Source organism: Seriola dumerili, unplaced genomic scaffold (genome assembly GCF_002260705.1).
Source record: "Seriola dumerili isolate Sdu_G_001 unplaced genomic scaffold, Sdu_1.0 BDQW01008603.1, whole genome shotgun sequence".
Taxonomy (NCBI): Eukaryota; Metazoa; Chordata; class Actinopteri; order Carangiformes; family Carangidae; genus Seriola; species Seriola dumerili.
Genome location: NW_019182858.1, coordinates 221,026 through 248,071, shown reverse-complemented (window position 1 = coordinate 248,071; position 27,046 = coordinate 221,026). Strand labels below are relative to the sequence as shown.

The 27,046-nt window shown below is 38.9% G+C and overlaps 3 protein-coding genes across 7 annotated transcripts; 1 reads left to right on the top strand and 2 right to left on the bottom strand.

Moving 5' to 3' along the window:
- Positions 1–1,510: 1,510 nt before the first annotated feature.
- Positions 1,511–13,997, bottom strand: LOC111240026 (TNF receptor-associated factor 2-like). 4 transcript variants are annotated; one of them, XM_022769986.1, is made up of 11 exons: positions 13,912–13,997; positions 8,508–8,710; positions 7,429–7,507; positions 7,096–7,194; positions 4,781–4,942; positions 4,613–4,687; positions 4,027–4,101; positions 2,750–2,974; positions 2,352–2,655; positions 1,908–2,056; positions 1,511–1,813 (listed from the first exon to the last, which is right to left on the bottom strand). In XM_022769986.1, the coding sequence occupies exons 2-11, from the start codon at positions 8,681–8,683 to the stop codon at positions 1,595–1,597; spliced, it is 1,563 nt and encodes a 520-aa protein (XP_022625707.1). In that variant the 5' UTR covers positions 8,684–8,710; positions 13,912–13,997; the 3' UTR covers positions 1,511–1,594. The 4 variants fall into 4 exon arrangements, with proteins under 4 accessions (XP_022625707.1, XP_022625706.1, XP_022625708.1 ...); XM_022769985.1 differs by lacking the exon at positions 13,912–13,997 and adding an exon at positions 13,469–13,542; XM_022769987.1 differs by lacking the exon at positions 13,912–13,997 and adding an exon at positions 11,902–11,922.
- A 116-nt stretch (positions 13,998–14,113) lies between these two features.
- On the top strand, positions 14,114–20,193 carry coq4 (coenzyme Q4). 2 transcript variants are annotated; one of them, XM_022769990.1, is made up of 7 exons: positions 14,114–14,257; positions 14,777–14,929; positions 17,163–17,259; positions 17,387–17,489; positions 17,647–17,776; positions 18,246–18,339; positions 19,497–20,193. In XM_022769990.1, the coding sequence occupies exons 1-7, from the start codon at positions 14,191–14,193 to the stop codon at positions 19,678–19,680; spliced, it is 828 nt and encodes a 275-aa protein (XP_022625711.1). In that variant the 5' UTR covers positions 14,114–14,190; the 3' UTR covers positions 19,681–20,193. The 2 variants fall into 2 exon arrangements, with proteins under 2 accessions (XP_022625711.1, XP_022625710.1); XM_022769989.1 differs by having other exon boundaries at positions 14,774–14,929.
- An 890-nt stretch (positions 20,194–21,083) lies between these two features.
- bspry (B-box and SPRY domain containing) lies at positions 21,084–27,046 on the bottom strand. The gene is made up of 6 exons (XM_022770004.1): positions 26,610–27,046; positions 25,838–25,936; positions 24,031–24,261; positions 23,813–23,838; positions 23,576–23,700; positions 21,084–22,750 (listed from the first exon to the last, which is right to left on the bottom strand). Exons 1-6 carry the CDS (start codon positions 26,979–26,981, stop codon positions 22,215–22,217), a joined length of 1,389 nt encoding a protein of 462 aa, XP_022625725.1. The 5' UTR covers positions 26,982–27,046; the 3' UTR covers positions 21,084–22,214.

Sequence of the window (27,046 nt, the reverse complement as noted above, 5' to 3'; positions counted from 1 at the left end):
CCAGAAGCACATGTGGAGCTGAAAACATGCAACCACTGTATGCAAACATAGGAACTGATGTATATATATTCCTTCATAATGGACAAAATAGCAGTGAAATAGCAGTGAACATGGCACAACATGCTGAATTAAAAACAATTCGTATATACTGTATATTTACATTTAGACAAAAGCAACAAGTATGAAGTTTGTGAAGTTTATTCGGATTAAGATGTATAAAAGACAGTTGACAGAACCCTTCAAATTAAGATGTATATCAACAATCAGTAAAGACAATTTTAATGTTGCAGGTAAGCATTCTTTATGTTAGTAAATAAAAAAAAATATGTAAGAACATGTATAAATCAAAGTGCCTAACCAATTTTATTTTGATATACAGTATAATCTATGGTAAAGAATATAATTTCTAGTGTTCATTTTTTGGTTAAAATTTGTTATCACATGTCACACAATAGTAGATTGATTAATAATAAATGTTATACATGTACATATAATACACCAATACACCAAAGCATTATTAGTACAAAGGATAGATATATATATGTGTGTGTGTTATAGTGTACATTTCTGGTTACTAGTACATCTTAAGCAGAAATTTGGGCTAAACAGTAAGCTTTTTTTTTTTTTTTTTTTTTGACAATTTTTCTATTATTTGTTATAGATCACACTTGCTAGGCAATTTTGCCTAAATTCTTTTGTTTATTTCTTATAATACATCTGAGGTATAAAGCTGTTTGCTTTAGGCTTGACTGTGTAAGTTTGCTATAGGGTTACAGCAGCTACTCATTTGGCAAAAAAAATGACTCATATAAGTATGTTAAGTGCTGCACTAGGAAACTAGAGATGACAATTGACTGATACATTATCCAGACATGAGAAACAGTGGCCTGCTTAATCTAAGGAACAGATCTGCTTAGGTCAAACAGGCTAAAGTCATGGAATTTAAATTGTGTTTGAAATCCTTTGTTTCATTGAAAGGAGACAGGTCACTATTTGCTTTGCTCTGATGTAAGGAAGAATTCCTGGTAAGATACATCACATTTGTATTGTTTGACAGAGGTTAAGTTTAACATGATGCAAAGCGAAGTCTTGGCTATTGTAACACGCACATATATATATATATATATATATATATATACACACATATACTTAGTAAAGATTTTTTTTTTAAGATTTAGTAATGAGATATAATATTTCATTCAAATGCCAAGAGTCACATTAGGATCACAGTACACAGATGATTGGAGACCTCTTATATCATGAAAGATCATAACTATTCGACTCAGCAGCTCTTAATGTTACTGGAACCCAGAGGTCTTACTGTTTTAAGCACGTCTTCTTAAAGCCTGCTGACAGCTCTATATCAAAATACTAACAGATGTATGTATTAATGTATAGTGTGTACACGATATTTTGTAATATGGTCACATATATAATATAATATAATATAATATAATATAATACAATATAATATATTATAATACATATTATTATCAAAATATTTTCATTCATATATATTATAATTATTAATCATTTAGTTTAATTTCATTGTTTAATTTTTATTTTTTGTTATGTGCATCTTCCACAGTGCACTTTATAAGCCGGTGAGGTCTACAATGGCTTTAATGAAGATTGTGTCATCTCTCAGATAGGGGCTCTTGCCAGCCAGTTTAGCCAGTGGACAGAACAGCGGGCAGCCACTGGCGATGTTCATCTCACTGATTGGCCGTTGGAAGGAGGTGGAGGTGACATCAGGGCGGAAAGCATCGATAATGTGCTCCCTGTTGTTCTGATCCAAAAGCATTAGAGTCACCTGGGGAAAGAGGAGGAGAAGGACTTTATTAATCTGTGTCATTTGTTCTAGTGACTATGGATCAAAATGAGTGGAAAGTTACACTTTCTCCTACCTTCTGACTGAATGGCCATTTGAGCAGAGCGTCATACTTGCCCCTCATGACAACAAAGAACAGTGAAAGGTGTGTTCCTCGACCGGTTCCATCACCGTTCAAATACAGCCTCAGACACATTTTGTAGCCATATTTGCTGGAGTAAAATGCTTTGGAAAGGAAGAAAAGGAAGAATCCAGAATGTAATCAGAGCCTTAAAAACTATGTCATATTAGAATAGGAGTGACATGAACACTCCCTAACACTCCCTAAAGGACAAAAAGGGCGTAGATCAGTGGAATTCCCCTTGCCTAAAAGCCAAGAGTAAAGGTCATGCAAACAATGTGAACTTAACACAATCAAATTCAAAAATAATCTTGAAGCTCCGAGATAAAATATGCCACATGTAAAGTAGACCTTTGAAATGGATGCCCGGTGGTGTCGGGTTATTTTCTTTCATCTTACCAGGTGAGAACATTGCAGGTGTTCGACCAGCCACAGCATCCTGTCTGCGGCGAGAGAATTCAGTAATCTTCCAGACAAATATTCCATCGTAAGTGCAGAACTGGAGTTCTTGCAGCAGCTGTTCGGTCTCAGACAGCTGCAAGTCTCTCATAGTCAGCGTTCTCTCTAGCTGTCGTACTTTGTTGGACAGATTTTCAATCTTTTCTTGGTCTAAACGATGTTGATGTGAGAAAGCCTCCAATGTTACTGAACTGCGCTCCACTTCCCGATTCAGGACACACACGATGTTTTCTAAAGCGTTCACCTGTTGAGAAACAGCAACAAATTCGTCATTCCTCATTCAATACCCATGAACAGTGGTTAACAAATAGCATTAATTCCATTAATTCCAGACTCACCTTTTTTTCCAGATCCACAGACTGTGCGGAGGCTGCAGCTCCAGCGCCCATAACGTCTCCCTCCTCAGGAGCCCTGTACAGGCTCAGACCAGAGTCCTCCTGCCACTCCCCGGGACCAGGAGCCTCTGTACGTGCCCGAGCCACTGACATCACCATGGGCAGCAGCAGACGCAAGTGCTCCATGGTGCTGCTGTGCTCATGGTCACTGAGCTTCCCGTTCTCTATCTGAGAAACACAACAAAGCTTATTTAGCTGCTACAAAGTCACAACTTGGGAAACTGGTCAAAAATTGTTTTTGTTATTTAGCAGATGGAATATTTATTATTTATTAAATTTAGTTACTTATTTTTATTCATTCATTTTTTGGGTAAACATTGGTAAATTTTTTATGAAATATCAACCGATTGTTATGTGTTTACATTAAAAACTAATCTGTTTAAGATTTCCTGAAAGTCTGGTTTCAAAGCTCTATGACATTAAATATTTAGGACTAAACATCCTCAGGTAATATTTTATTATCAGAGTTTAAAATTGTGTGGGTGTGTTTTGACAGTGCACTTGCAATGTCACAGTGACATCGCATTTTTCAAATTGAGTCCCACCGACTTCAAACCACAACAGCCCAGACAGAAATCTTATCATAGACTATGATGTTGTGTTTGTTCATATCTCAGTTGTGAAACATATGTACACAAATGCGTGACAATTGCAACAGCAATTTCTTGGTATTTTATACATATACGCTGCTACTGATACATTTATGATTAGATAAATTGTTCAATAATACTAGCCAGTTGGCGTCCACTGCAAAGATGTTTTACCCCCATCTTAAGTGAATTATTTTAGTGCAGACTGTAAAAGGAAATATGCTTATTGCTTTCTTGTTGAGAGTTAGACCAGAGGATCAATACACTTTCATATCTGTATGTGAATACAGCCAATGCATGAGGGCATTTAGCTTAATTTTGCAAAAAGACTGGAAGCAGAAGGAAACATCTCTAAAGCTCACCAATCAACTTGTTATATCTTATCTTTTCTGCATTAATTGATTAGTCATTTAGTCTATATCATGCTTTAAATTAATTGTGAAAAATTGCAAATTACTATTTCTCAAATAAACATTTTTTTTTCAAAATTTCTTAAAATGTTGAATTATTCCTTTAATATATAAAAAAAGGCATCTTACAACACTGTATTTATGTGAACACCTAACTTGTTTAAATAAAAGAAAAATAACACAATGAAAGCATTATATTTGAGTCGATTACCACACATACCACAGATTTGCAGCCCACTTCACTGAATGGACAGGCGCTCTTTGACTTGGCACAGGTTCTGCTGTGATCATTGAACTGAAAGGTAGAATGGACAAAGGAAATGTTAGTGGACCAGCTCCAAACAATACATCAACTCAAACTGAAAGTCATGCACAGGATTCTTAGTCTGAAAGAAAACTAAGTGGCCATAAAGGGAATTCTGAATTCATTTTCCAAACCTTTAATTAGAAAGGAGACTTTAAATGTTCAGGTGATCAGTATGTGGAACTCACAGGTATGCAATCGGCTTTCCTGGGATTTTATCTAACTTATTGGCACATTTGTTGTAACTTGGGTACTATTGCTTGTGTTTCATATAATTCCATGTATTTTTTTATAGCAGAGTATATAAGGCCCAGGTGTTCAGCGTTTGTTTAGGCTATAAATGTAGTAATTTGATAGTTTGTTTATAGTTTTATTTTATTACAGAGTGAAAACATTTAATAGCATTTGTTCAGAGAGGAAATTGTCAAGCATTACCACACCAAATGCCTCATATACAAATTTATATGGAAAGTTAAAGGGTAATTTGGGTAATTGCTCTGACCTTTTCTCTTGGGATCTTCTTCTTGCCACAGTCCTTGCATTGTAAGGGAAACTTCAGGCAGATTTCATCGTGGGCCTAAAATACACCATGAAAGGGAATGTTATTTTGTGTCCATTCGTGGAAACACATCAGGCAGCTGCTTTACTCTAGATAATCTCTATCTCTCACCTTGATGTCTTTAAAGTTGAAGGTCATTTTGCAGTATTTGCAGTTGAGCGTTCTTGCCTCACATTCTCTCTCATTATGTCGATCCTTCTCTGTACGAAGGATCAAGGTTTGGCAGGCGTCGCACTGTATCCGCTCAAACTCACAGCGACCTTCATGCTGAGCCTATACATGGGACAGATCTATTGTCACCACCACATAACTAAAGTTTGTGTTTCTCATGCAGCCCAGATGTGCCTATTTATTACCTTTCATTAATATTATCAAAGAATTCAGTTGAACGTTATAGTGTTCCAAGTCATTTGTGTGATATAATTTGATGGCATGGTAGAACCTGCTAATCTTTTGTCAGTCCTTAATGAAGATGAAACACAAACTGACACACCCTCATATATAAGCAGGTCTGGTTGCACTGGCTGCAGTAAAGTGGGAAACAAGCTGTTTCTTTTTTTCGCAACCATTTATCTCCAGTGCATAAAGGAAGGTCAGCGGTAACAACACAGTACATTCATTTAATTATGTATGCTATTCAGTAATTATGATTCCTTAATTGTGTGCCTGCAATACAATAGCATTGAAGGTATATATTATTATTATTATTATTATTATTATTATTACTACGTTCTTTTCCTGTAACCGAATTAGAAATATTCCAGGACTTAGTATTTAATTATTTGTACTATATGATTGTTAAAACACAAGTAATATACAAAAGAAGAGAGGGAAAAAAAGAGATCGTTTTCAAACACTTGACCTTAAAATAAACGAAAAAGAAACCAAAAAACAAAACTAGGAAGTCATTGGAAGATGAGGAAATAAAAGTACAAAAGAAACAGAAGCATAGAAATAAAAAGTAGAAGTACAGCAATAAATTAGGGGGGGAAAAGGCTGTTTTTGATTTAAGCTATAAGTTTGATAATGTTATTTTTAAAAATGCTGCACAATATTCTTTTTGAAAAATACCGGGAAACAAAAGGGGTGGAGCTCGACTGTGAGGTGGAGTCTGTTAACCGAGGAAGTAGTTGCTTTCATAATGACTACCAACAGCACTCTGAAGCCACAGAACAAGAGCCACAGGTAGGTTAGCCTGTTTTTCGCTTTGACTGCTCACTTTCGAACATGCTACACAGACAAACCTTGAACCGAATCACCATACTAAATATGATTAATCTCTAACAGCGTTTCAGTTAGATCCCTCTCCTCACTAAGCCACTCAGAAACCACGTTTACTCTATTTTTCCAGCTTCGTGAGACCTAGTTTTGGGTGTGTATGGCTAACTAACAGTGACTAAGACAGCCATCCACAAATATTCATACAAACATGGGTGTATCACACAACAGCAGTAATTTCTCCAGCACTGCAAACTATAGCACACTTTTATACCATGGTCAAAGACAGCAAGCACGTGTGTCATAAATAAAGAATAGTAAGGTTCATTGGCAAGCTACCCGGTCAGAGCCACATTTGCAAAGCACGCAAAATAATTTCCAGTGTCAGTCTAGTGTTTTCATTTTAAACACATTTCCTTCCATCACCTTATTTTAACGTTTCCTATCTAGAATCTCATTTAGAGACGCTCATAGGGTATGGTTAATTAAAACCACAAACAAACAACAACCACTATAAACATCCTATACATGGAATTAGCACCAGGAAGCCACCTCTTAAACAAACACACTGACAAACTCACCAAACACTGAAATATCTACAGCAGAAACAAAACTGCAGACAGATGACACATGCAAACCAGAACACAACCAGCTAATGTGGTTATGATGGGGCTTTCCTGTATTTGAACAAACCCTAGTCTGTCTGAAGTATATGGTTTTAATGCCTGTTTCTGTTCTGGGTTTTACAGCCAGTATAAATCCAGCACTTTCATTATCAAGTAATGGTCAGCTAACTGAAACGCCATCAGCAGTCAAATAGGGTCAGGCGGGTTGATGGTTAAGCTGCCTGTCATATCCTGGTACTTTCCAACTGAGCTGTTGTTGATAAGTAAGCTAGAGACGACAGGGACTTTCCAGCTTGCATGTTAGTTTCACTTCCTGTTCTCTGCAGCAATAGCCGCAGTGCATGAAATACAGCCACATTGTTCAACCATGATGTGAACTAAGGCCTCAAGGGGAATAAACACATTACCCAGGAACGTACAAAATGTGACAGAACAGAAAGATTAAAAAGTACTGACAGGACTGGTTTGGGTGTGGTAAAGGAGTAAACTGACTCTTGTACAAGGTTCAATATGGGACAGGTAGAGACAAACAGTCAAATAGAAACCATTCACATTTCCAAAAAGTAGAACATTATACTTTACCTCATACTCTTTTATTGAGCCTGTCCAATCGCAGCCCTGGTTCAAACACCTGGCTGGCAGACTTGCAATTTCTCGACCTGCTGCATTGTCTGGAAATGCCTAGTAAAAGAGAAAAGAACAAAGAGTTCAGTGAATCATAAAGCCAAGAGCAAACAGACAGTGGGTTGCATTGTGTGTGGTTGTGGTGTAGGAAATCCCCATCAGACTGCCCATCAAACAACAGTCTGATTTTCCTTTAAACCATAGTGGGAGTGAGGGAAGGGAAACTGATTACAAGGAAAATGTCTCATGAAAGAACAATGTTGGTTGAAAACTGAATATTTCATATCTTACCTCATTACTATTCAGAATGGAAATAGGCTCCTCATATATTTCCTCTTGGCGGCAGGCTTCACAAGGCTTTGGGCCAGAGCTAACAAACAAAACAGGTTTGTGACTATATAGTGAAAATCAGCTGATTGGCACTAACAGTCAGCAACAATTTCTTGCTGATCCATGACTGGAACAACTGCTGACCAAAATGGATCACAGCTCAAGTAGATGAATGATTAATTAATGCAAGAGCAGCGACAGAAGCCTGTAGAGCTATACAAATGCAGTAATTTGCTTGATAAAGTGTGGGATATTCATGAGAAAAATGTATTAGCTATTGAAGGGTTGAGGTTGAGGACAAATAAATGACTATTACTCACACACACAAACACACAAATAAAACCCAAACAAAAAGCACATGTGAAATTATCATTATAGCCAAATGAATTCACATAAAAATTCACGTGAAATCACCTTTCAAAACATCAATTTCAGCTAGCAATGCACACCCAAAATGACACATGCACAGCTTGTTTTTAGACTTTTTAGACAAATTTCACAAATGCTTTTTGCTGAAGTGTGAATGTTGGAAGATTAGCAAAATGAGACGCTGGTTCCTTTTTTTTTTTTTTTAAGTTTAGTTTAATATATTATGTTTTATATGGTTTTTGTGTATAGCTATTATTATCAATTTTCAGTGAAGTTCAACATTTTTTTTTCACCTTATGTCTAATGATACTGTCAAAGTATCATTAGACGCAAAGTGACAAACCAATGTATTCTTAATAAATTCAAAATGCATGAGTCCATTAATGAACAAACAGTAAGTCAGCGATAGGAAAAAACAATGGAGACCTTGAGAATGAGTCAGCATCCTAAGCCAGATCCTTGTGATCAGTGATATCAGTATTAGAGTCCAGTCATGTGAGGGATGAGGCTGCAAAAAGTAACTGATCTTGGGTGCAAACAAATCCCCAGAGGCGAGCAGAGGTAAGAACACAGGATGTGCTGAAGCATGTCCAGTAAGAAGGTAAGCATTAGGGTGTGGAGGGGGTTTGCATTTCACACGGTTGTAGGTGGTCTGACGACCTCCAGTCTACCTGGTGAGTTGCTTGAAGCAGTGCACACAGAAGCGGTGGCCGCACTGAGCCTGGACAGGCCTCCTCAGGACCTGGAGACACTGCTGACATTTGTATTTATTCTCCATGGGCACTGACAGCACACTGAGGGGGATCCCTGGTAAAGAGCTGGGACAGTCCAACGAGATTCGGGCCATTCTTCTCCATCAATCTGGTGCTATATCCTATGAATGAATAACACACGTCAACAGCTGTCAACAGCCAAACAATAACATGTGCAGCAGAAACAGACAGAACATCAACCACAATGTTTTGTGTTTTCCCTGACTATACCAGTAAATACTTAATGAACGCTTCAAACGGGTAGTAATACACCAGTTAATTACATAACTGGTAAATAATTATTGGTATGGTAGAATTATACCTGTTGGATGTGTCAGCACACGGGGAATTCAGCAGATATACTGAATATGAACAGCACCTTTAAACTGATCATTATACAGTGAAAATATGAGGCTGATTCATCACTGTGAAAGACCTTCTTAAAAGTGTGAGGTTTGGCAGCTATAGCCTCAAACACGTTTTATATGTCACAGCCAAATGATGTAGGCCTGTTATAATAATGTAGAATAGAAAAGAGTAGAATAGAATGCCTTCATTGTCATTTCACAATAGTACAACGAAATTTGGAGTAAAGGCAGTGGGGAGCCAATGATTTTCTGGGCAGTGTGGATCACTCTCTAAAGAGCTTTTCCTCTCAACTCCATATGCAATGGTCATAATGCAAAAAATTTAAATAAACGGTGTACAACCCTTGAGGCTACAGTGGAACCTGTGTGCCACTAAATTTCGCTGTGACATAATGCGAGGAATATATTTTGTTCTATAAAGTTATTGGCCAAACTGTAATCACAGCTTCATCCGTGGCCAATTTAATGTAAGCATGTCTTTGCTGTGAAAGACATGCTAACATGCACACCATGATGAAATGGCTCGCCTTATCTGCAAAGTCTATGCGAAGACACACGTAAATTCTTTTGGGGTATCTCACATCATGAAGTCTTACAGGGAAAGCTATCTATGGGAGAGATACTGATCTGCCTGAGAGCAGACATGCTGGTGACAGATTTATCTGATAAGTTTCTCTGGAATGTGAATGTAACATGACTCACTGACGCTACAAGAGCTTCGCTAATATACGTGTTAATTCACAGAAAAAGGAAGAGGTAGTCATCAAATAGTGTGAACTTACTTAACACTTACTGCATTTCAACATTTTTCAGACATATTTTCTGTTCTATAAACTAATGCACACTTCCAAAGTTTCACCATAGAGAAAAGGTTGAACGTTGTTGGTCAAAATCGGATGTTAATTTGGCTAAGAGTCGAAAGCCTAGTCCGAACAACAGACAACTCTAAAACTCGCAAATAAATAAACTATGGATACAACAGATCATCATGGCTGCCCTCTGTTCCAATTCAGGAGATGCAGGTCAAAACATAAAGTTGTGGGTTATAGCACCATCATGTGTTCAGCCTGTCTGTGCGTTTTTTTTTTTTTTTTTCGGGTAATGACAGACATTTTAAAAACGTTCAATCTTCCAAACATTGCTCTAGAACAAAGGTATCAAACTATGTGACATCAAATGTCATTGTTTTATCTATATGCTCCATTTGCACGCACTGAAGTTTGAAATAGGTTTACCACGTGGTATTTAGTGCTCAAAAGTTGGAATTTATTAATGAGTACCGAGGCTAATAATCGTGCTTGTGCTACCATCTAGTGGGTATTATATGCTCTGCCCACTCATATAACATAATCCACAATGGATAAAAGTTGTTTCTTTATATAATAACTGTGCTTACATGAAGCAAACTTTAAAATGCAACAATATGAAGCCACCATGTTTATGATTTTAATATTCCTCCATTTAGTGCCATTTAGTGGAAGTATCATGAATTACACTGCGGCAAAGTGAAGGCAGTGAGCAGTCACTAATAAATAACAGGTGTACCACCAGGTAATTTGTGCAGTTTAAATAAGGTTCCGAGACCCTGCAGGCTTTTCTTCGATTTAAACGAGGTAGTGCCAAGGGCTCTAGAGGAAGAAAAGCATTGTTATACTGACCTTCATGGGCAGAAAGTGACTGAAAGTTGCATGAATGGTGCAAAAATTCTACAGACCACACCAGTCAGCATAAAAGTCAAAGCAAAGTAAAAAGTGGTGGCAACTTTCCACCGCTGTCAGTTTTCTTCACTGATTAAATCTTGCTTGGCTGATGATACTGTTTACTCCTACTTAGCTTTATCTTTATCTTTTCATCAATGGCTATAACAAAAACAAATGGGGAGGCAAGAGTGCGTCATCTCATTAGCTGTCTATTTCCTACTCACAAACAATGCCAGTAGTGCTCATTTGATTAAGCTGGAAGTATTGTTGCCATACTGGGAATGATTTTAAGCTGTCCATAGATTGAATAATGAGTACAACAATGTATGCTGGGAATTCTGCTAATATGTTGATAATGATTCTTTAGAAACTTTAATGACTTGAAGTCAGAAAAAGGGATTTTAGTCTCAAAATAAAAACTGAAATTTTTAAGTTAAGTTTATAACAAAACATTACTTGATTTCACAAAATCTTTGTATGCTGTATTACAGTGTAGGGACTGAAACGAAATTCCTGCAGTGGTGTCGGTAAAATGCAATATCATAGTTAGTCATTGTGATAATTGTCCAAAAAATAATTTTTGTGTAAGAAATCTGCAAACACTTTTACACCTTCACAAAAAGTACTTTCTTTTGTGAGGGTGTCTGCTATATGAATATTTATTCTATTAGTAATGCATGATTTATTATTGAACAATAACTTTTTGGGGGAAAAAAAGTTTTTTTTCACCATAAACCAGCAGATGTCATCATATACCAACATATTCCCACATACCCACCAAACTTTTCTGTTTCACATCGTAAACTATACTTATGCAACAAGCAGTTCATGTGCGTGTCTTTCCAAATTTGATTGCAGTTTTACGTGTCCGGACATGAGAGTATAACCTTTGAAATACTTCTAGCAGGAGGCCAAAGGTTGCATCATAATTTGTAGTTTATATGATTTGAACTGCGCTATACAAAGGACAATTTGAACAGTGTCTGCACCTATTCATTTGCTTCAGTCAAATCATGTTTAAAAAAAGAACAATTCACCCATAAATTAAAATTCAGTCTCACTCAAAATGCCAGACTTTTGCAGAGCAGCAAGACTACCTGTTTACACTAGCAGAGTTAAATACCATATTTTGGTTACAAACAATGCGCAAACTAACTGGGGAAAATCAATGGAAATGTTGTGCCTCTTTGAAAAGACAGCCAAACAAACTTTAAACAGTTTGGGATAAGGCTGAGACAGGCTTACTCATTGTGCTTTTGCTGGTCATGAGTTTGATGAACTTTTTTGTTGACGTGGCATACAAGTAGGAAATATCCAAATCCTATTTTTGTTCAAATAGGAAAATCTCCTGAAACTTGTGTGTTGGGAAGTGAGATAAAGAAAATATATGTGAACTAGGAACATTAAAAGGTTACTGTGCACCATGAATGATTTCACTAGCATTCTGAAACCAAAACACAGCAGCCAACTTTTACATCACACTGACATACTGATCTTACAGAAGAAAATCTCATGTTCAAAAGACAAATAGCAAGAGAACTTAACAAACGCTTATCATGAGACATAGACATAATGAGTCAAGTGAACATATGACCAGTCATGCATCATAAGTCATCATAATTGTAACCATTCAAGCTACAAACAATATAATGTTTCTTTTCATTATAATGTTTTTTTCATGTTTTTAATGAACATTCCTTATTTTTAGTATATCAATATTACTTTAAATGAACATTTGCCACATTTTAAATTTCAGTCCCACTACATGGGAAGTGAAACAGCAACACTGGTTCATTTACATTGAATTTTCTAGACTAATGGTTAGAAATTATTCAGCTGTCTTGTTCCTCTCTGGATTACTTATCAGTTTCAAGAAGAACACCAGCCAAGGTGGGAAATGTTTAACATTTCACATCTAAGAAAAGCCCATTGCTTCTTTACTTTGGAAACTCTTTTCCAGGTATAATTATCTGACTATGTATCTGACAGATGAATACATTCAAATTTCATGATGACTAATTGTTAACTGCTATGATTCAGTTCACAAGTTTCATTTGTTCAAACCCGTCCAACTTGTTCATAAAGAACATGGTTAACAAGTCGAATTATTCATAATGCTGTTGACATGAGCTCTGCTGTGAGAAATGAGCTAGGCCCTAATTAGTAACAAAATACACCCAAGCTGTTGTTTAGTTTGTATCCATAGAAACATTGAGAGGGTGGCAACAACAAATGCAGTGAAAATAAGCATTAAATCAGGCAATCGCATGTAGAAAACATATTATCTTAGCCATACAACACCACTCCACTTTCCTGAAAAAATTAATAAACAGACCAGAACCTTTAAAACAAGAACTGAAGTGACATGGAAACAAGCAAACCACACAGTAAGCACAAACAGCGAAACACTCTGAAAACTGAGCTGTCATAAACGACCTAAACAGAAAATACTAGCTTAATTGCTGTCTGAACTGTATCCACACTGTCATCTGGACTGTAAGCTACAGTTGTGAAAAGTTTACAATCCCGTTTGTGAAAGAAATACCACCAATAACTGCTTTTCAAAACAATGCCCTGAAAAATAAAGTGCGATCAAGCTTTCCCTTCAGTCTGCCTAGCCATTTCTTTCAATGTCTCAAAAAGATGTCCCCGACAACTAGTTCGACTACTGTGTGAAAACACCCTCCTGCTCCCTGTATGTTTGTTCTGTCACTCCGCCATGTTCTTGCTCAATATTCGTCTTTTACTCATGCCAAGGGTCTCTAGACTATCTGCGGCAGTGTCGTGAATCCAAACCTGAAGCTTTACTCACCGAGCTCCCAAACAGTGCCTGTTCGTTTTATAATAGTCCACCACCTCAACGTAGTATATGTAGTGTCCTCCCTAACACGTGAGCATCTAAGTCTATAAAAGCCTCGTTCAGTCTGACTCAGAACTCTGACAGCATCTTAGTCGTTAACTTGTGTCTGCTTGGTACTGAATAACTTCTTCAATTGTCAGATTTACTTCTTTTAGCGTCTATATTATTGGTTCAAAGGGAGCAATGACGTAACATATCAACGTATTTAACTTACACTTTATTTACTTATGTGTATGAGTAGCAACGTAACTTTTATGCAGCTAGGTTAATGCTAAGTTAGGCAGTGCTTGACTGTAGTTACAGTCAAGTTATGGGTTTAGCGAGTTTAATTACCCAGTCAGCTAACTGCTAACCTATTTATTTGAGAAGAAAAAACATCGCCTCAGCTAACTAACCTTGCCGTCTGGATTGCGCCTCTGTCGACAGAAAGAAAACGAAACTGTCTGTCCGTTACGGCATGAGAAGGGCAACTCAACCTTTGGTGAGCTGTTGACAATTTTTGCTGCATGCGCTTACTTCGTAAAAGCAAGGCAGCTGGGAAGAACGGAGTCACTTTGTCTTGCAACTAAACATAACTTTCAGAAAAAACTAGCCAACCCCGCCCCTATATCAGTGCTGCCCCGGAGTCGAAAAGTAGTACACCGTTCCAAAGCGCATGCGCAGTAGCGTTCACAATGTGGCCGTGGATTCGTAAGCCTTTGCAATGGTTAAATCAGCAACAATGCGTTTTGATCTCCAAAGGTACGAGTTTCCATATGTTTAGTCTGCGTTATTTGACAAAAACAATAATATGCATTTTTTTATAAACCAAGATGTCTTAGCTGTTCGAATTTAAAAGAAACGAATTTCAAACCTAGCTGCTAGCATAACATACTAGAGAAAGCTTGAACTGGCTCCACGGCACACTCTTTAGCTATGTTATTAGTTAGCTCAGAGCACTGTGTTGAAATGAGTTAGCGTTATATTATTTTGTATGAATGAACTTATCTGGGTGTGTAAACAATAACTAAGGAGAATTACAAATTAACTAATTAATTTCAAATTTTTGCGATAAAATATCATATACAGGTATCAGCCCGAATACCATACACACGTTAAGTGTCAATATTCATTGTGACCTCTTTCTGTAAAACATAAGCATACACATTTGTACTCTACAGCCTGTATCATCAGATAGTTTAAATGTTGTTATGCATTATGACACTGTCTCGGTCCAGGAGCGTAAATCTCTCTAATGTTGCTCCACCTGTGCCTCAGCAGTGCGTGTCCAGCAGCTGCACAGTAGCAGCAGTGAATTTACAGACACCTGCTATAATGGGTTGTATCCCGGACACATCCCCACCACCCCTATCCAGAGAGCCCTGTTGGCCGTTGGGTCAGGTGTGGCTGCACTGCGGGACCCCTACAGACATGGTGAGACACTCACATCACTAGCATGATGTCTGGGCTTCATTCTCTGTTATTGTTTGTCTTTCTTTTTTCCCCAACATCCCTTCCTTCCTTTTTACAAAAAAATGCCATGGGGCAACTCTGGCTAAGGACCTTTGTTGCTTGTCACACCCCATCCCCCACCAATTTCCTGCATTCCCTGTCTGTATTACTATCAAATTAAGGAAAAAGTAACTTTAAAAGGAAAAAAAGCCTCCTTAAGGACAGAAAAGTATGGCAGTAAAGCACAGTCACAGATAATGTATAGTCACTATGTATGCATGTGGACACAGCTCTCCTGATGGTGTTGCTACAGAAAAGTTGCAGTCAAGTCAAAATTATGAAGGTCATCACTTTAATTAAAAGCGGTAAGACTTATATAAACTAATTCAAGTTTTATTTCAAGATCCACTTTGCCAACAAGGTTATGTTTTCACCTGTGCCTGTCAGCAGAATAGTACAAAACCGATTTGCACCAAACTTGGTGGAGGCATGGAGCATTGGCCAGGCAAGAACCCATTAAAATTTGATTAGGATCCAGCAATTTTTTTATCACTTTCAACATTGAGCGACAGGGCATTTTCCCGTATTTTTTTTAAAAATTTCTCAGGACGTATGGATCTTGATGTAAAAAAATCAGACATATTTATGGTGTTGAGATCTATGATTTTGGTCAATTTGGTGCGGATCCAGATCCAAATTTGGTGGAAGAGAATGCTGACTCTTTATTACACAAAAGAGTTGTACTTTTTATTAATAGAAAGTAACAGTGCACATGGCACCAGCAACATTCAAAAATGCTTACATCAGTATTTCATTCAACATGCAACCACTAAAATTACAACAATTACAGTTGTGGTCGCGACATGCCAATGAGTGTCTCAGACCACTTCCCTTTTCCTTTTATTATTCAATTATAATAGCTTAACAGATTTGTTGGATTGTTTCGCAGAGGTATGCGCCAGACTAGTTCTTTTTCTCTCTTTCTTCTTTTCCATTCTTAGTAGAAGGAGTTTGCTGATGAAGTGCCACAAAATGTGGCTTAAAGTACTGAAAAAGCCAAGTATGTGAACTTGTGTTGAGAATTTTTAGCCAAGCTGCTATTTCCAAAGTCAAGAATGAACCCTTCAAGCTAAGTTCACCAAACTGCTGTACAACTTTTTGAGACTTCAACAGGCCATCATGACTAAATTAGGTGTCAGGAAAATGAAAATTTTCATTACAGATATTGTGTTTTAAGATGTGCTCTAAATTAAGAACAACACACAGGACAAGTAGGAATGAAAACAAAGTGTGCCACATGGCACACTTTGTTTTCATTGGCATGTTGCTGAAAACCTCAGTTTGCCAGTCTACAACTGATACTTCTGTGTCTCAGAAAGTTTGTAATCCTGGCATGCCTCCAACAGTTACTGGAACTTGAAAGAATGTTTCATCAGCTTCATCATCAAGTGATACCAACAGGGACTGTACTAAAAGTTTTTTTCTCATGTTCTGATTTTATTCTCTCGAGACCAATGTCACTCTTGGAAACAGAAATGAGAATAAATACAAAATGAGGCCATACTATATTTCAGTTACCCTGAAACTCTCATGGAGGAAGAGAGCACTAACACCTGTCATCTGACATTCAGCTTGGAGACCACAGGTGTCTTCAAATGCCTACTCCTGACTCCTAGTGCATAGTATTGGTTGATCTCATAAAATGCTGGATTATTTGATTATAATCCCTTTTTCATTAGACCCTGTCTGCCTGTTAAACACCCAGGTCATTCAAACTCCACGGCCCCCTGTTTCTAATGCAGGCTTCCTGATAAACATTTGTGGTCTCCAGATCTGAACTAAGATAACTCTGATGACATCACCACACTTGACATTTTCAGACAATTTCTCACACTTAAAAAGTCTCCTCCAGATACGCAGATGACATTTACCAGCTGTTTCACAGACTGTGGGGTACTCTCCATAATGAGTAAACTGATGTGACTCATGTAAAAAATAGTCGAGTGCCCCTTAAGATCAAGCATGTGGCTAAATTTAGGCTATATCACAAGCTCTACTTTCAAACAAACTGCACAAGTTTGAGAATCTTTAAGACGATATGTTATTTGAGGAAATCAATTATTTAGCTAAAGGTTTGGCAGCAACAAAAGGTCACATCTTGGAAAATCTCTCTATTGTACATTTAATTCTCTGGGACTCTCTATTCACTTAACAGACATGGTTGCAGTGCTCGGAGAGACGACAGGACACCTAGCGTTGATAAATCTCAGGGACAGGATGAGAAATGACCCTGAAGGCTACACTATCCTAACGTGAGGCATTGTATCCCTATTTGCTAACATTCTGATTTAAACACTTTTAAAAAGCATTTTCACTACTGTGATTGAATTATGATTTTTTTTATTTTTGTTTTGCTTGGATATTGACTGGTGATTGCAGAGAGAGGCCCAGGATCCGGCTGTCTACACTTGATCTGAGCAAGATGGCCTCACTGCCCGACGGCTCTTTTGGGAGAGAATACCTCCGTTTTCTGGAGGACAATGTGAGTGTTCGCTGATGTGTTGTGAAACTCCCCATAAAGAAAATGTGATACTTTCACATTTTACGATACAGATTTCATTAGGTTAAATACCCAGATTTTTCACTGTTAACATTACTCTTTCATATTCACTTTCGTATTGACTTGCCTTTTCTCTCAGCACGTGACGCCTGACTCAAGGGCAGATGTGAAGTTTGTGGATAATGAGGAGCTAGCTTACGTCATGCAGAGATACAGAGAGGTCCATGATTTGTTACACACCTTACTGGGCATGCCCACCAACATGCTGGGTAAGTCAGGCTTTGTGTAACCAAAAAAACTACCCCGAATGTATTTTAAACCATCGTGGTCCTGCAGAAATTTGGCATCTACAGTCAGATTGTGTTGTTTATAGGAACTACCAATCCAAGCTAAGCAATTTTGATCTTCTATAATGTCTTATTGATAAAATGGCTAAGGCTCAGCAAGAATTATTGTGCACATGGCAGACAAAACCTTGCCAGTCCCTTCAAATCTCCTGCTTTCAAAAGGCCTTTCTTTCACAATGTTGAGTGAATTAACATTTTTGAAGATGAAATACGAGTGAATTGAGTCACCGTTATAATGAATTTGCTAAAAGAGAAAAAAGACTTTCGCAGTAGTGTTTCACAACAGAGGTTGGTTTTGACACACTGCACTGTTAACTGATTTCTTGCTCTTTCTTTTACTTAAATAATTGGCATGTTGGTCTCATTCTCCATCTCTGCCTGATGCTTTCAGGTGAAGTGGCAGTAAAATGGTTTGAAGCTGCTCAGACGGGGCTTCCCATGTGTGCTCTTGGAGCTGTGTTGGGCCCACTTCGGCTAAATGCAAGGTACAATATCTGTGTGTTTCCAACAGTGTGGAATCGTAGATTTGGACCACCAAGGTGTTAAGTAGACCATGTAGCAGTATGATCAGAGGTGGAGTTAATTACAGGTTTTGGGCTGTGGGGGAAATACAGTTTAAAAACCATGATAACAGTGCACATTTCCAGACAGTGTCAGACATTCATTCATTCACTATTCATTCATAGTGTTGCATTCTGTTGTTCACATGAAAAGTGACAGAAATAGGTGAATAAAGGAAGGAAATAAAGAGAGTTAGAGAGAAAAGTTCAATCCTTGTTCCCTGTCCCACCTACGCACAGCTGGCCAGGTGTGAATGGAAGGGGGTTTCCAAAACTATTCAACCGTCACATAAGTATTTTTGCTGAAGGATGCTGGCAGCCTTACGGTCCAGGTGTCATAACACACATTAAAGGACGTCTGATAGACTCATTGTGTTCACACTCAACATTTGCCCTACAGTCACAGCAAACAGTAGAGCTCAAAGCTTTGGCCTAGGGATGTAACTAATATTTGTTTTCAAAGCCAATTAACTTTCCATTTATTTTCTCACGTAGTTAATTAACAGTTTATTCTAAAAAAAAAAAAATTCCCAAAGGCCAAACTGACATTTTCCATCATCTTTTTTTGTCTGAACAAGTCAAAATCCAAAATTATTTACGTATTTAAGAACAACCAATTCTAAGTGTCATGTTTGGTCTCCTCCAAACACGACATGTAGAACTGAGACCTTTTGGTGCTAATCTGAAAACTTTCACTGAGGAGAGGCTTCAGTCTGGCCACTCTGCCATAAAGCCCAGGTCGATGGAGTGTTGCAGTGTTGCAGTGCTGGCAGCGTCTGTGTCTGTCCTGCCATGGCAGCTCTCCATTTTACACAGACATCAATCTGGCTCTGTGACTTCCTCCGCTGCCAACGTAAAGGCTGAACAACAGTGCCCCATTATGATGAACAAATACCTATAAACTGTGTCTTTACCTGCAAATCATTTATCCTTCCTCATTCCACAACTGTGAACTTCCCTCTTTCCAGGGAAGTGGGCTGTAGCATGTTTAAATAAAATATAAAATAGATGAATTGTGGCAAGTTTCCTCTTCACTGTTGCATCATGTTCAAATTTTCCGCTCTTGTTTCATCATCTTTCAGCCGTTTACAGTCACTGTTCACATCTTTGGGGCCCTGGGCTCTGCAGAATGGGCGGCGGGCCCGCTGTGTCCTCAGCATCTTCTACGAGAGGCGATGGGAGCAGAACCTCGAAGACCTCCGACAAGAGCTCAACATCGAACCACCTCCTGTCATACTCAGTGCATCCAACAAGAGGAGCACCTGAGAAAGATCAACTCGTTCAGGAATCATCAGACAAAAGACTTTTAATTGTGGAGGAACCATAAATATTTCAAGTGTGACAGTGGAATTTTTGATATTAACTACTGAGGAAATGGGGAAATTTCACACTTGGCACACTTTGGCTTGTTCCTTGTGTGTGAAAGCGGATGTGTTTATGTTTTAAGGCTAAAAATCTTCTAATTTCATACAGTTGTAAATTATTGAGAAATAGTATAAAGTGCACCTGCAGTTGTACAAACACTAATAGTTGGGAAAGGAGCAGATGCATCCGCTTCTGTTATCATTTGACTCACTGTGTCTGCAAATCGTGTACATTGGTCAACAGGAGTTTATGATGAACACATTCAGTGTCAAAAAAGCAACATTTCAATTTTCTTAGAGTGGACACAATGCACAAAGGTAATTCTTGATTGTACTCATATTATTGCTTTGTAGTAATGTGAAATATTAACCCCTACGAGGATGTGTTTTATGCCAAATAAAGGAGTAAAATCCTGTTGGAATACATTTTAAATATATACAGTAGCCTTGAAGCGTATAACCATTAGATGGCTGCAACCAGACCCTCCCACATATATAATATATGAATCCAAAAAGTATGGCATCGTTATCAGATGGAGCTAGTTACATATTCATTAAGGCTCCAAAACCCAACCTTACAAAACAATGGAGCCCTATCATGGCTTTATTGACGCAAAGTTTATTACCCAATGGTACTCTGCCCTCCTGTCTAACGCTCACTTTCACATGCACACACTGCACACCATCCTTTGCCAGAGTTAATATTGCACCTGTATTTTCACCTATGTTATTACACCCTGGAGCAGACAATTAGTAGTAACATTTCTAGTCATTTCTTTGATGGGTTTGTGTCTCTTGCATGACCTTCACTTTGGTGATGATTGGATCCTCAAGCGCTTTAAAGATGTTTATGAATTTCAACAGGATTATGCAAAGGGTGAATATTCTATTATTTCCACTTGGAGAAAAAAAAACAGTTCTCTGGCAGCACTACACCTATTGTCAGCTCAACTGAAAATAGTTAATAATGAGAGAGCTGTTGGGACATGTGCAACCAAGCCTAATCCATACTAGATTCAAATCTGAATCACCGTCACAGTAGGTTTCTAAATAGACTGTTGAAATAGCAGAGTCAGAATAAATGGGCTATTACAGTGTTACACCCCATCTGATTGCGAAGCCCACTGTACATTGCTACACTGGAAGTCTTGATTAAACATGTCCATCCCGAAGCTGTAGTTCACTGGTTTAAAATGCTGATATACAAAGAAGGCAGGTGTTATAAAGGGGATGCAGTGTACTTTATGGTTAATGGCTACAAACAATATGTTATTTGCATATAAAATAACACTGATTATGAGCCGGTGAAGCCACTACTGCATAGTTTTTAATTTCCCCTCAGTTTTGCCTCACCCTCTACTACCCTCTTCTCACGTGTTTAATCTGGTATGAGAGGAACAAAGTCACTTTAATTTGTGCCTAAATCAAATAGAAGTATATCCAGCCTCTGTCTCCTACTGATATCAAATATGTCATTTTGTTATTTAAAATCACACGCACATTCATTCAGCAGGTACCACACATGTGCTCAGTTTAAGGGTTTGCTGAGTTTTTCTCATATTGTAGTCAGTACCCTGAACTTTCGATTGGTCCTGGAATTACATTTTCACTCGATTACTTCACTGATCTGACATGATGCATATTCAAGAGCAGCACTGTTCAAGGCTTCATTTGACATTGCTGCCCTCTAGTGGGTTCATGCATAAACTACTGAGAAATAGCAGCGGTGTAGAAATCTGTTTCTCCCCCAAAATTTATATTATGACCTCATTTCCTAAAATGATTCTTTGTCAAATATGGACTCAAAATGGTTTTTTTTAGGAACATCCTGTTCACACTCATTTACATCTGCAAGCTCCCTAGTTGTTGCCCACTGGAGCAGTTGGGCGTATAAGCTGCCCCAAATATAAAAATAAGAAGAAATTGAAATGACAGTTACAGTTTTGTGTTTTTGTATTATTGCAGGGAAAAATTACAAAATAATTGTGCTTTTGAAATAAAACAGTCAACTCATAATAATTGTTTTACTAAGTATTTGCCACATAAGATTTACAATAGTCCTGGATCGACCAGTGTAATTAATACTTTCTATAACAATTCTTGGAGAAGCTTCATCACACAGATCAAACTAATTATACAAACAATCATATTAAAACAAACACAAACTCCATAAAAACAATCATTGTCAGTCAAAATAGCACAACTACTGTGTAATATGCTCAACAGATAATGAATTTTAGATCATTAAAAACAGTAAAAAAAAAAAGAACCAGCTACCACAGTAAATAGAGTAAACTGATGCTGTGTCTGGAGTTTTCATTATTGCACAGATGGACGATGTTTAACTGCTGGTCATATTTGCATTAGAGAAAGTCTCTCCCTTGCATTTCTTCACATGTTTAAGGTAATTTAGCTTTTGGCTGTGTGGACTGCCTGTCAGTGCAGTATGGTGATACTGCGGTCAGTCACAGCACACGCCGGCAGCAGCGGGGCACTAAAGTGTTGCGTGACAGAGTACAGCACGGCACCAGAGTCTGGCTCGTAAAACAGCAGTGTCTGACTCGGCCAGTCCAGCAGCAGGCCGATCTTCTTGGGTGTCCTCACCACCTGCAGAGGCACCTTCTTCCCTGCATGGACAAAGGAGTAGTCCCCATCATAGTGAGACAACACCCAGGACTGAGTGTTGTAGCCCAGCCGCGCCTCATTCCCTGAGCCTTTGCGTTCCAGAGAGGCATAGCAGACCCCGACCTTAAAGGCACCGCTCTGGCCTACATCCACCACCCAGCTGTTGGTGCCGGAGGACATAGACAGTGAACCCAGCGCGTTGGGCCAACAGTCGAATCGTGCTGGGTCGTAGGGAGGGGACTTGCGGACTTTTTTGTAGAGGAAGGTCAAAGTGCAGAAGTCGTCAGACAGGGACAGCAGAGGACTCAGAGTGCGCTCGTCAAACTTTAAATAAGGCGATCCATAGGCTGTGGGCAGAATGACCAAGATGAAGAGGATGTCACAAACTGCTGCATTACTATAGGCAGACATCATATCTGGCATTTTGAAAATTCTTTACCATAATGAAATGTTCTGAGTACTGTAAACCACCACAAACAAAGATGTCAAGATGAAGACATCCAGCTTCTTTTATCATGCTTGTCCTTCATCCAGATTTCAATGAGAGACCCTTGATTTTTGTGCCACCCTCTTTCAAATCTTCTATGGTGTAATTTCTCTCAATTTTCTCCAATGTTTAGATCAGTTTTAAAATCAGCTCCCTTCATTTTTTAAAACGGAACCACGAAGACATCCAGGCCCTACTCTGTAGTATCACTACTGCTGCTTCCAACTCTAAAGCAAAAATACATCAGGACAAAATTTAGACTCGCCAGATACATGTGTGTTATGTGCAATTTACAGTATTTCCAAATTACAACAAGTCAACAACTGTCAACGACAGTACTGAAGGCAAGGTATCTGCACATGTGTCTCCAATGCAAGCACCAGTATATGTGTGATGATGAAATTAAAATTCAAAGAGGATCAAAGAGGTTGAAATAAAGCAAAATGATGCAGTTACTCCTTTTTTTTAAAATTACTATTACTTTTCTTATCACAAACCCAAAAAGCGATCAGAATGTAGAAAATAAGCACTCCTCCTCACTCCCTGCTTTTGGTTTGAAAATCTCCCATTTTCTGGATTTTCATCACTTCACCAGTGCATGTAATAACCTTTTATGCTCCCGCTGGATCTGTCGTGTTTGCATCAAGCTCCAGGATGATTTACAGTTGAATAAAAATCTACTAACCGTTTGGCCCGAGCAGCACTGCAGTGGCCCACAGACCTCTCAGCAGCTTGCTGTCACTGCAGCCCGGGTTCAGGTTGAGCTGCTCCGTATCACAGGGCTCCCCGACCCCCTCTGCCTCCTCCACCCTGACACAAACACACACAGAGAGAAGAGATATTACTCCTCTGGTATCTCCTGAGCAAGGAAAAATATATATATATATAAAATTCACAAGCATGTCATGTGAGAATAGATTACCTTTCAGCTATGTCCTGGACACTAGTCTGAAAGATGAGACAGGAAACAACCAATTACTCTCCTGGGCAGTAAGATAGCGCAGTAATTTATGACCATTATGAAGACACTGATATTTGAGCACAACTTCCTCTATTCTTCAGAAAAATCTTCCCACAATGATTCCAAGTCATCACTGAACCTCCCTCCCTTCTTGCCACAACTGCCCCCGGTTCTCTCACCACCAGCTGTGCATCTGGAGTGTGCGTCAGCGTGTGCACCAGACGCGAGCGTGTTTGTGAAAGACTCGCCAAAGCCTGGCTCCAGTGGGCTCTCTGGGTGAGGAGACACTGCTCCACCCGCTCCTCCTCTCTGTGCACCTCCTCTAAGAGACGCTGCTCCTCCTCCTCCAGGGCTTCACGCGCCGCGCTGACCTGAGCCAGCACCGTCTCCCTCGCCCTCCTCGCCGCTGCCTACAGCAAGAGACAGGGGAGAAGAATATATAGTACAGTCGAGAGACATTAGAGACCTTTATCCTGTGAACCCTTGGTACAAAGCAGCACGTATGACCATGTACTTAGCTTTGCATTAGCATCTCAAGCAAGGGTGATTTTTACTTGACTGTTTCATCTGAAAAGATGAACCCCTTAGATTGTGTGGATTTTGAATTTAATTGTACAGTCAAGGATTACTGTATAATTATCACTATAGTCAAAAGTTTTAAGTCACCAAAACACTTTCTGAATTTATGAGCATCCATGTGAGTCCAATTTGAGCAGAACAAGTGAATAACTTTTGCACAATGGCTCTCAAAGTCAGAGTTCCTAGTTGGAGAGGGAATCATATTTTCTAAAGCTACAGTTCCCCATATGAGTTGTGTGGCCCACAAATGATTCAGGCCTCCCTTAAATCAAACCTTCAGGTACAAGTTGGTCAAACAGTGTCCCTGCCCAAGGTTCTGTTGCTCGTAAGCAGCCAAACAAACACTTGGCAAATTCACAGAAAGTTAAAAAGATTCACTCACAAGGCTTTTGACCAACAAAATCGTTTCCACGATGTCAAGTAAGTTTGTTTTATATTGAGACATATTGGCTTTGGTGACTTGATATCATCTGTTTTCTTTCTACAATGTTCTTGACGTTTGCCCAAGGTCTGGTTTTCTCTGTTACTTGTAAAACTGCACATGAAGGACCTGTGTCTGTGACCACTGTGGACCCATTATGTCAAGAGAGGTTAATAAATATGGGTGCAGGGAATGAGGAGCTTTTCTGCGACCTTTGCTTTGTTGCCTGGTGGTGAGAAAATGACTGAATCAGCTAACAGAAACTTAACTTCAAGGTAAGAGAACAAATTCTATTTTTATCTTACTCAACCATTTACAACGACGAAATACCTCATTATAGGAAATTTGTTCTAAGATAATTTATGTGTCAATAATTATATGTCATTATGATTGTTAGGGAGTAAGTGAATTGAGAAAAAGACACAGCCATACCATCCACCTAATATTCAGAAGAATTTAGACTTAAGCTGCATGCTCAGTATATTGATATTTTATGCTGCACCAAGTATTCACATATTGAATCACATAAAGAAATATGAAGGTATTCCAATGCTGAAACGATTAGTCCAATAACGGATGAATCGATTAAGTTATTTATTAGGCAAAAATGCCAAAGATTCACTGGTTCCAGCTATTTAAGTGTATCAATGTAAACTGAATATCTTTGTATTTTGGAACAGTTGGTCAGAGAAAAAAAACTCATTTGAAGACACCACCTTGAATAATCAAAAGAAGCAGTCAGAAGATTGATTGATAATGAAAATAACCCTTAGTTGCAGCCTTAATGCAAAGAGACTTGTTATAGGGGAGAGTATCCCCACACACAAACTCCACATATGTCCGCGAGCCAACCAATGTCAAAACACTGAACTCATGACACAGTGTGGGCACCACTGAGCAATGTGTAACATTATTATGTTTGGAACTGTGTCTATGTGATTATTAAGTGTGTGGCTGAGTGGGTGGGGAACAGAGGTATTTCTCACCTGAAGCTTTTGCTCCTTGGTTGTCAGCGTCTGGTCAATAAACCTTTCAATCCTCAGCGCCTTCAGTTGCATTTTCTCACACACATCCACCAGTTGGTTCTGGTGAAAACACACACACACACACACACACACACACACACACACACACACACACACTGCAGTTTTTGATTTAAACAAGCACATCACAATGCCTGAACATCACCAGCTGGAGACACAACAAGAAAATCCTGTCTTTTTAAATTCCATGCAGAGGAATCATAGAGGAAAACCATACGTAAAAAGTGACACACCCAAGACAGAATGATTAAGTTGATTAAGTACACACTTATTACAATCAGTCAAATAATGTGAACACTATTTCTGCATGCTATCAGTCAGTCCTCGTGGCTTCATACCTGCTGCTGTCCTTGACACATGACTGGCTGAAAACATTTTCTCATGTTTGGCATGAAAAATCTCCCAAAAAGAAATAGCCAATCTCTTTTCAAGGAAACTAGATTATTTAAACGGTGAAATACATGATAAAATCAATAATAATAGTAAATTATGAGTCTTATGAGCTAGTTAGAAACCAACCCCACTAACATAAAGTGAAAGTAACCTTCCTGGGCTATTTTTTAACCCTACAGGTGCCCTCAGTAAACAAAACAAATATACCTCGTACAAACAACCAATAATGTGCCACAGCAAAATCAATGGGCTACAATATCAAAGAGAAATAACTTTATGATTACACATACAGTAGCCTGTACGAGCTGCTCGACACACTTACCCTGACTGTGGTAACTCTGGTGGCCAGAGGGGTCACAGTGTGTCCGTGGCAGGAGCCCACGATGGCGCAGTGAGAGCAGATGAGTTTCTGCTCGGTGGCACAGAACCAGTCCAGCTCAGACTCGTGCTCCACACAGAGTTCACATTCACCGGAAAAGATCCCGGACTCGGTGTCAGAGATGGTCGCAGCCGGTGAGGCCGCTCCACCACCGCCACCGTCACAGGACTTCCCCCCCACCTCCATCTTCACACCGCCGCTCAATACCGAGAAAATAGGCTGCTCACAATCCATCCCCTTGCTTTTCAAAGTACCCCCTTGTTCACTCGATGTAGGTGAGCATATTAACTCGCACGTTACGAGCTCCTTCGACATGGCACATTAACACAACAGGTGCACCGGCTGGGAAGGAGTCGCACCTATAGTCTACAGCGCAGCGC